We start from the raw sequence: 10612 nt of genomic DNA, 5'->3' as shown, positions 1-10612 counted from the left end.
GATAGCGTTGGACGTGGTTTTGCTGAATAGCGGCGACGAACCGACTTTCATGAGAGGAGATGCGACATCGATTGAGGACCTTACATTTGTGAGCAGCACTCTTGCAAAAGAGAAATGCTCATGGAGAGTAACAAACATTGAGACTGCAAGTGACCACTGCGCGATTCTGTGGCAGGCAAATGTTGGCCAGAGAACCGCCTTAACACCAAAGGAGACCAACGGCATTGGCTGGAGGGTGAGCACTTTTGATCCTAGCTCCTATTCAGCAGCGTTGGACGATCGCCCGATAAGTGGTAGCAATGCCACTGAAAAGGCACAAAATGTCATAAGAAGGCTGACGGAAGCCTGCGATGTAACCATAACCAGAAAGCGGGCCACAAACCGGCACCCACCGGTGTACTGGTGGAATGAAACTATCGCCACCCTACGCAAAGAGTATAATGCAGCTCAGAGACGATCGCAGCGTGGCCACAAGCAGCCGAATTCCGAGGAGTTGCAGACAAGATATACGGAAGCACGCCGAAACCTCAGCAAGGCCATCAAGCGCAGTAAAAAGCAATCTTGGAGGGAACTCCTTACTGAGGTGGAAGCGATACGTGGGGTAGACCATACAAGGTGGTGATGTCGAGACTGAATAGTTGGCCAATGCCGTCACCAACGTGTCCTGTGCTGATGGAAAAAATCGTCACGGTGTTGCTCCCGCAACAGCCAGAACTTCATCGCACAGAAGAAAAATGGAAAGAGATGATTATTCCACCAATCACTAAGCAAGAACTGATGGAAGCCTGCAATAGCCTTGAAGACAACTATCCACGCGATGCCAGAGATATTTTTGGACGTATACAACGAGTGCCTAAGGGAGGGCTCCTTCCCTGCCATGTGGAAGCAGCAGAGCCTTGTACTACTCCCGAAAAGGAAAAAACCACCGGACGATCCGTCATCATACCGTCCGTTCTGCATGCTCGATACCGCTGGCAAAATCCTCGAGCGTATTGGCCACCAACGTATAGAAACAGCAGTCGAACCCTTCTTGGCGGACAAACAATATGGATTCCGGAAAGGACTGTCCACTCTGGATGCGATCAGCCTGGTCGTCCACATCGCCAAGAACGCGATCTCAGGAAAGAGATGGCTAAATGGCACGAAGAAGTATTGCTAGTAGCGACACTAGACATCAAGAATGCTCTCAACTCGGCCAGGTGGGACCGTATCATGGAGGCTCTTTAGCATTTCAATGTACCGGGATACTTGCGGAGAATGGTAGACAGTTACTTCACTGGAAAAGTCCTCAAGTACGACACGGAGAGTGGTCCTGAGGAGTATAGAGTAACCGGAGAAGTACCTCAAGGCTCAGTATTAAGTCCCGTATTGTGGAATATCATGTATGACGGGCTGCTGAAACTGGGATTGTCGCGGGAAACTAAACTCGTGGCATTTGCAGATGACGTGGCTGTAGACATTGTGAGCAAATTTATGGAGCAGATCAATTACACTTTTGACATGACCTTTGAAACGATCCGCTGTTGGATGGACACAGTCGGCCTGAAGCTGGCGGAACACAAGACAGAGGCGGTGTTGATCACCAGCAGAAAGGAAATAGAGACGATATCGCTGCAGGTCGGGTCCTGTGAAATTACCTCCCAGCCGTATATACGATACCTGGGGGTGATGATCGATGCTCGACTTAATTTTAAGCAGCAAACCGAGCACGTGGGTGCCAAGGCGTCTGCAGTCGGATCTACTGTATCGCGCCTCATGCCTAATATCGGTCCTAAGCAAAAAAGACGAGCGCTGCTTTCATCTGTCATCACGTCAGTACTCACCAATGGCATTTCCATCTGGGCTGATGTGCTGCACATGGCAGAATCACGGCGAAAGGTAGCATCATTGTATCGACTGAGTGCTCGGCAAGTAGCGTGTGCATACCGCACGGTGTCCGAGGATGCAGTATGCGTCATTTCCGGTATGTTACCTATTGAGGTATTGGCCGAAGAGCGAAGGTCTCTGTATCGACGCAAAAAGTCGGAAACATAAAGCGCAGCAGAGCTCAGCGCAGACGAGAAGCGTAGAAGTTTACAACGATGGCAGCGAAAGTGGAACGCCTCTATCAAGGGCAGATGGACCCATCGCCTGATCCCACAGTTGGCCGTCTGGGTAAGTCGAAAAAAAGGAGAGGTCAATTATTACCTGGCACAAATGTTTCCAGGAGACGGGTGTTTCCGAGCGTATCTTCACAAATACAAACACGAAGATTTCCCGGAATTCCTAATTTGCACAGGAGTCGCCGAAGATGCAGAGCATGTATTCTTTACATGCCCCCGCTTCAGTGAGGTCCGAAGTACGTGGGAGTCCGACCTGAGAAAAGAGGTCAAACCTGAGAGCCTGGTGGACGCAATGCTGTCATCAAAGGCAGCCTGGGACACGACGTGTAACTTTGCGGCCGAGGTCATGAAGAAGCTCAGAAATGAGGAACAAAAGCGCAATGCTGCAGTATAGGTGAGAAATGTTATTGGAACTTCCAAATCACGCAGAACATTTTAGCGGGATGAGGGACGTGCATCAGATGAAAAAACGTGGAAGAGCTAACAGCTGAGACCTCCGTCGCGAAGTAATACTTTACAGTGATGCCGCGAGGGGATGAAAGGTTAGTGGAAATATGTCTGACTGGAGTTTAGTCAGTATTGTTAGTTTTTGTCCGAGTCCGACACTCATTTGACGGAGGGATCCTGCTGTCCCCTACCTCAAGTGGTCGTGCGTAAATGCATTCTCCCAACAGACAAAAAAAAAAAAGACACAGACAGACACAGGCAGACACCGATAGACACAGGCACACACAGAACCTGGTCGTTAACACCGCTAAGGACGCAATCAAAAAATGGCTAAATGATACAAAGAAATACTGCTTGGTGGTTCGTACGTCGGTGGATGGACAGAGTGGGGCTGACACAGGCAGAAAACAAAACGGAAGCCGTGCTGATTACTAGTCGGAAAAAAGTTGAGACAATCACGCTGAAAATTGAGGATTATGAACTCACTTCCCAACCGTTCATTAGGTACTTGAGAGTGATGATTGATACCCGCTTGAACTTCAAGCAGCAGGTGGAACACGTGGCAACCAAGGCCTCAGGGGTTCGAACACTCTTATCCCGCCTCATGCCAAACATTGGAGGTCCCAAACAAAAAAGAAGAGCGCTGCTGTCTACGGTGGTGACGTCAGTGATGACTTATGGGATTCCCATCTGGACCGATGCGCTCCAGTTCCAGGAATCTCGGCGTAAGATCGCTAACGTCTATCGGCAGAGCGCCCTGAGAGTTGCTAGCGCGTACCGCACAGTGTCGGAAGATGCAGTTCGTGTGATCGCCGGAATGCTGCCCATCGAAGTATTGGCTGAAGAGCGGAGGTGTCTTTACCGGCGGACAAGACACCCTACATTGAGCCCAAACGATCTCAGGGAAGAGGAGAGACGGAACAGCACTCGCCGATGGCAGGTGTTGTGGGATATCTCAGCGAAAGGAAGGTGGACTCACCGTCTAATACTACAGTTAGATATTTAGCTGAACCGTCCGGACGGAGAGGTCCACTACTATCTGACGCAGATGCTCTCAGGATACGGATGCTTCCGGAATTATCTTTATAAATTCAAACTTGAAGAGACCCCGAAGTGCCCGACCTGCAGTGGAGAAGGAGAAGATGCTGAGCACGTGTTTTTTAGATGCAAACGCTTCTAATGGCTTCGCAGTAGTTGGGAGACTGCAGTTTTGAAAGAACTTCGACGCGAGGAGCAGGCCAGGAGGAAGTAATGAGAACATCCGAGAAGAAGGAAGCATTGTCTTCAACCACCTGATGGGAGAGCTACGGCTAAGACCACCCCTGCGAAGTAATGTCTAACGGCGGTTCCGTGGGGGGAAGTAGAATTACAGTGTCGTGGTCTGTTTTTTAGTCCGTATGGGTTGCAAATTTGCCGAGCTGAAAGCAGGTCCCACTTACCGGGAGTGAGACCTGGGCTCGTGGTCGTTACCGTCAAGACCTGACCGTCTCGGGCATAACGTGCGTAAAGAGCATTTTCCAGACCATGACGGAAAAAAAAAATAAATAAAAAGACAGACAGACACAGAACCTGGTCGTTAACATCGCTAAGGACGCGATCTCAGGGAAAAAATGGCTAAATGCTACAAAGAAGTACTGCTTGGTCGTCACGCTAGATATCAAGAATGCTTTCAACTCGGCCAAGTGGGACCGTATTATTGAGGCATTGGTGAAATTCAATGTACCGAGATACTTGCAGAGAATGGTCGGCAGCTATTTCATTAGAAGGGTCCTTAAATACGATGCGGAGTATGGCTCCAAAGAGTACACAGTCACCGGAGGTGTACCGCAAGGTTCCGGATTGGGTCCTCTATTGTGGAACATCATGTATGACGGGCTAGTGAAACTGAAATTGCCGCGGGATACTAAACTGGTGGCATTTGCGGATGACGTGGCGGTAGTTATTGTGGGCAAATACCTGGAGGGAATCGAACTCAATTTTAACACGACCTTCGAGACGATTCGCCGCTGAATGGATAAAGTAGGCCTGAAATTGGCGGAACACAAGACGGAGGCTGTGCTGATCACCAGCAGAAAAAAAACCGAGACAATGAAGCTGCAGGTCGGGTCCTGGGAAATCACCTCTCAGCTGTTCATCCGATACCTGGGGGTGATGATGGATGCCCGACTCAATTTCAAGCAGCAAGCAGAGCACGTGGTTGCCAAGGCGTCTGGAGTTAGATCCACTTTATCATATCTCATGCCAAACATTGGAAGCCCCAAGCAAAGAAGACGAACGCTGCTGTCTTCAGTGGTTACGTCAGTGCTCACATATGGTATTTCCATTTGAGCTAACGTACTCGAGCTGCAGGCAGCACGCCGTAGGATCGCACAAGTCTATCGGCTGAGTGCTCTGCGAGTTGTGAGCGCTTACCGGACAGTATCGGTGGACGCAGTGTGTGTCATCGCCGGGATGCTCCCCATAGAAATATTGGCCGAAGAATGACCATCATTGTACCAGCAGAGGAAATCGAGAGCACTGAGCACAGTAGAACTCAATGCAGAAGAGAAGCAGACGAGTCTGCAGCAATGGCAGCTCAAGTGGGACACCTTTAATAAATTAATTATTATTAATTATTCTCTCACGCAAATGCTCTCCGGACATGAGTGCTTCCGAGCGTATCTTCATAAATTCAAACATGAGGATTCCCCGGAGTGCTTGGTCTATATAGGAGTTAACGACGATGCGGATCATGTATTTTTCAGATGCCCCCGTTTCAGTGAGAGCCAGAGTAATTGGGAAGTAGTCCTTCAAAGGGAAGTCCTGCCTGAGAATCTGATGGAAGCTATGATGTCATCACAGGCAGCCTGGCAAGCAACGAGCAACTTTGCAGCCGCAGTTATGAAGGAGCTCAGAAGTGAGGAACGCAAGCGAAAGGCTGCAGCATAGGTGAGAAATCTGCTAGAACCTCCTACCCACACCCAACACCCTAGCTGGATAGGAGGATGTACTTCAGATGCAAAAAATGTGGAAGAGCTAATAGCTGAGACCCCCCTCGCGAAGTAATACTTAGCGATGGTGCCGCGAGGGACAAGGCAAGCATAATTAGAGGTACAAAGAGGGAAACAGGGTTTTTACTGCGTAAAAATCCCAGATTTGGTTTTAACATCTCTTTACCAGAATCTTTTGAAGATTTTCCCAAACCTCTATGAGAAAAAAAAACAGACAGAAACATACAGACACTGCTACGCTCCGCCAAGCCTTTCCATTAATGAGTCCACGGACTTCCTAGATAGACTGACTGAGGATGCGAAGCAGCATTTTTCCGTGGCAATAGCCGGGGACTTCAACGCCTGGACAGTCGACTGGGGAAGTAAGGAGGCGAACACCAGAGGACAAGCTGTACTGGAAGCCATGTCATCCTTGGACGTAGTTCTACTGAACACGAGTGATGAACCGACTTTCTTGAGGGGAGAGAAGAGCCCAATTGTGGACCTTACCTTCGTGAGCAGCAACCTTGCAAAGAGGAACTGCTCATGGAGAGTAACTGATATCTACACTGCAAGCGATCACCGTGCGATACTCTGGGAGACATGTACTCACCAGAGAGCCTCCTTAATGCCTGAAAAGACCAATTGCATTGGCTGGAGAGTGAGCAGTTTCGATCCCAGCTCTTATTCGATAGCACTAGATGACCGCCCGATCCGTGGCAGCAATGCTAGTGAAAAAGCAAATACCATCATGAAGAGACCGACAGAAGCGTGCGATGCCACCATGTTCAGGAAGCGTACCACAAACCTGCATCTACCGGTGTATGGGTGGCCGTCCTACGGAAACAGTGTAACACAGTCAGAAGATTATCCCAGCGTGGCCGTAAGAAGCCAAACTTTGAGGAGTTGGAAATGCAATATAAAGAGGCACGCCGGAAGCTCAGTAAAGCGATCAAAAGCAATAAGAAGCTATCCTGGAGTGAGCTCCTTAATGACGTGAAAGCTGATCCATAGGGAAGACCGTATAAGGTGCTGATGATGAGACTCAAGAGTCAACCAATTCCAACGCCTACGTGCCCCGTGCTAATGGAGAGAATCGTCACGGTGTTGTTCCCGCAACAACGAGAGCTTCACTGCACTGGCGAACCGGAGAAAGAGATAATGGTCCCATCAATCACCAAAGAAGCATTGATGGAAGCCTGCAACAGAGTGGGTAACACCAAGGCGCCTGGCCTCGATGGGATTCCCAATATCGCGTTAAAATCAGCTATTCATGCGATTCCAGATCTGTTCTTGGACGTCTACAACGAGTGCTTAAGGGAGAACACCTTCCCGGCCATGTGAAAGCAGCAGAGCCTTGTGCTTCTCTCCAAGGGAAAGGAGCCACCAGACGAACCCTCATCATATCGTTCGCTCTGCATGGTAGACGCGGCAGGAAAAATCTTTGAGCCCATTATGCACCAAAGGATAGAAGAAGCAATAGAGCCACTACTGGCCGGTAACCAATATGGCTTCCGGCGAGGTCGCTCCACTCTAGATGCCATTGACCTATTAGTCAACCCCGCCAGGGAGGCAATTTCAGGCACACGGTGGGAAGGAGGTACGAAGAAGTACTGTCTAGTGGCGAAACTGGACATAAAGAACGCCTTCAACTCAGCTGAGTGGGATTGCATTATGGAGGCATTGTCGAGGATGACAGTACCAGGATACTTACGGAGGATGGTAACTAGCTACTTCACCGACAGAGTCCTCAAGTACGACACGGAGACTGGTCCTAAAGAGTGCGGAGTCACTGGAGGAGTTCCTCAGGGTTCGGTGTTTGGACCCCTATTGTAGAATATCATGTACGATGGGTTGCTGAAACTAGCACTGCCAGGAAGGGCGAGACGCGTGGCATTTGCAGACGACGTAGCTGCAGTCAATGTGGCGAAATACTTGGAGGAGATCAACTTCATATTCGACATGACCTTCGAGAAGATCCGTCGATGGATGGAAGCAGTTGGCCTGAAGCTAGCAGAACAGAGGAAGAAGAACGTACTCATCACCAGCATAAAGCAGGTAGAGATGATCACCCTGCGAGTTGGGGATCATGAATTCACGTTCCGACCGTACTTGCGGTACCAGGGGGTGATGATTGATAACCGACTCAATTGTAAGCAACAAGCCGAGCACATAGGAATCACGGCATCTAGAGTCAGAACCATCCTATTCCGGCTCATGCCCAATATGGGAGGCCCGAAGCAGAAAAGAAGAAATCTACTGTCGTCAGTGGTCACGTCATTCTTCACATATGGGATTGCTATCTGGGCTGACGCACTACAGAGGCAGGAATCACGGCGGAAAGTGCCACCCGTCTACCGGCTGAGTACCCTTAGAGTTACCAGCGCGTATCCCACAGTGTCTGAGGATACAGTGTGTGTCATCGCCAGGATGCTGCCCATTGAAGTGTTAGCCGAAGACCGAAGATCCCTTTACCGGCGGAAAGGATCACTGAGCTCAGCAGATTTGAGAACGGAGGAGAGGCGTAACAGCATTCATCAATGGTAGTTGCTGTGGGACGTCTCAACCAAAGGATGGTGGACTCATCACCTAATTCCACAGGTGGACGCTTGTGTAGATAGAAATCTTCGGACAGGTCAACTACTACCTGACACAGATGCTTACAGGACATGGGTGCTTCCGGGAATATCTCCATAAATTCAAACGTGAGAATTCCCCGGAGTGCTCGACCTGCATAGGAGTGGATGACGATGGGGAGCACGTTTTTTCACATGCCCACCCTTCAGCGAGATCCGGAGTACCTGGGAGTCTTCACTGGGAGGCGTGTTACCTGAGAATTTGATGGATGCTTCGCTGTCATCAGAGGCGGTCTGGGACGCAACGAGTAGCTTCGTGGCCAGCATCATGGAGGAGCTTAGAAAGAAGGAACGCAAGCGTAGTGCTGCAGAATAGCTGAGGAATTCATTGGAATTTCCTACCCACATACAACATTTCAGTGGAGCAGGAGGACGTACATTGAATGAAGTCATCGTGGAAGAGCAAACAGCTGAGACCTCCCTCGCGAAGTAGTACTTAACGGTGTTGCCGCGAGGGACACTAGGGTCGACGAATTCCCGGAGTCAAGTGGTTTAGCGGGTGAGGGCCCCACACAGGGTGTGGCAGTAACCGCCATGTTGCTGTCCACTATCGCGCGGTTAGGTACATTTGCCCCAAGACTTCGGAAGGGAGAAAAAAAACAGACAGACGCAGACAGGCACCAACGGACACAGACCCCTCCTAGGAACTGCAGGACCTTGTCGACGTTGGAGGGGCTTAAGGGATACATCCCAATCTAAGAAGCAGTTCAAGCCGAGGCCTGTTCTCTTCAGGTCATCTTCAGAGAGAAGCCCAACTTCAAAAGAGGCATGCAGGGTGGGCTCCCTATAATAGTCTACAAAGTGAATAGGGTGGGCACTCTTCAACAGCCTAGGTTATAATGAACAGTGATGAGAAAACGTAAAGTTCCCATGCGAGTATTCCTGGCAAAGTAAATCCCGCCGTCAGTTCCAATCGGTTGCAAGCCCCGGTGGCTGATGCCGGCTTCATAGATTGTGGGAGGAGCCAATCATCATAAAGTATCTCAAAGGTGGACTCCTTGGCCTCAGATGCTACAAGAAGAGACGAGTCGCAGACTCAACAGGAGATAGAATGTTGTCGCGCATTGGCACGACTTGACAAACTCCTCACAGAGTTACATGAGTTCGTCCAGCCCAGGTTGAATGTTTACAAGGAGATCAAATCCAAGGTGGCATACATCGGCAGTGCATTCAGACGACGCAAGAGCTTGGAGGAGGCATGTAACAAAGCTCAATCCAGTATCGCTGAGTCCGTGCAGACTCCTTCAGCACCATCCATGCTGCGTGTATATCCGGACTCCGAAACAACGACAAAGGACTCAGAGATGGAAGATCCAGTAACTCGAGATATCTGAAAAGTATTACGAAGAAAGAGCTCGATATGTTCACCTGTAACAGAATCTCAAAGCATGAAGAAGCTGAAGCAACAGGAACTGACCAACGAGGCTGCCCCGCAGGGGAGACCAACTGGTGATGGGTCAGATTGAAAGCTGGTCGATGTCAAGAAGGAACGGAAATAAGAAGAGAAACAGCTTCTGCAGCCACCTTCCAGGAAGAAGCAGAAGCAAAAGACACATTGGAAGTCAGAGCCAAGACCTGACGCTCTGATTGTCCGACCCAAGGACAAGGAGAAATACTCGGAGATCCTACGTGGAGTATAGAAATTTGTTTCTTCAAAGCAAGCTCGAGATTGTGTCGATGAGATCCGTAGAACAGCGACTGGGGATATGTTGATCATTTTGAGCCTGAAGACGACCGACGGAGCCCCCCAGCTGCGTACAGCCATCGCCAGTCTCCTTGGAGATGAAGCTCCGGTACTGAGTAAGGAGCCACAAGAGATCCTGGAGATGAAGGATCTCGATGAGACAACGACGAAGGAAGATGTCCTTGAAGCCCTACGAGCAGCAGCCGGAGAATGGTCAAAATATCAGTCAAAATGCGGAGGAAGGTCCTAGGAGAACATGGTAAGATCAAGATAGGATGGGTGAATTACCATACAAAGAGAGTGGTGAGGCCAGTCAAGTACTTCAAGTACTGGCAATATGGTCATCTTAGCACAAAATGTAGAAGCACAGTCGATCAATCAGAACTCTGTGTCAAGTGTGTAGGGGTTGGTCACAAGATGAAAGATGGTCAGAAAGAGCGGCAGTGTGCCCTGTGCACCGAGAACAACCCAGAGAACTGTGCCCCCATTGCTGGTAGCAGCAGATGCTCCGCATACAAGGAGGCACTTTAGGCGCTGACCAAAACACGAAGATGAGAGTACTACAGCTCAATCTCTATCACTATGAGGCTGCACAAAACCTACTTACACAGTCGGTGCGCGAGCTGCAGCCTGATCTTGTCATGATCTCGGAGCAATACAAGCATCTCAATGCTCTGCCATGGAGACGGACACCACCGCTAAGGCTGTCATTTGGTCCTGCGTTAAGTACCCCTCCCAAAGTATAGCCAACATTGTAGTAAGCGGCTTCGTGAG

At 49.7% G+C, this 10612-nt stretch overlaps 1 protein-coding gene across 1 annotated transcript; it reads left to right on the top strand.

The window, feature by feature from the left end:
- Positions 1-3066: 3066 nt before the first annotated feature.
- Positions 3067-5477, top strand: LOC107042530. Its single transcript, XM_015263599.1, has 2 exons — positions 3067-3518; positions 5294-5477. The coding sequence occupies exons 1-2, from the start codon at positions 3067-3069 to the stop codon at positions 5475-5477; spliced, it is 636 nt and encodes a 211-aa protein (XP_015119085.1).
- Positions 5478-10612: the final 5135 nt, after the last annotated feature.

Source organism: Diachasma alloeum, unplaced genomic scaffold, assembly GCF_001412515.2.
Source record: "Diachasma alloeum isolate Michigan unplaced genomic scaffold, Dall2.0 Dall_scaffold_00490, whole genome shotgun sequence".
In the NCBI taxonomy this organism is placed as follows: domain Eukaryota; kingdom Metazoa; phylum Arthropoda; class Insecta; order Hymenoptera; family Braconidae; genus Diachasma; species Diachasma alloeum.
This window is presented reverse-complemented; position numbering and strand designations above follow the sequence as displayed.

Bases quoted from the DNA above. Each gene is read 5' to 3' on its own strand.
- LOC107042530 (XM_015263599.1), top strand. From the start codon at position 3,067: ATGATTGATACCCGCTTGAACTTCAAGCAGCAGGTGGAACACGTGGCA. The intron at 3,519-5,293 runs GTGGACTCACCG...TGTATTTTTCAG, and splicing joins GATATCTCAGCGAAAGGAAG to ATGCCCCCGTTTCAGTGAGA.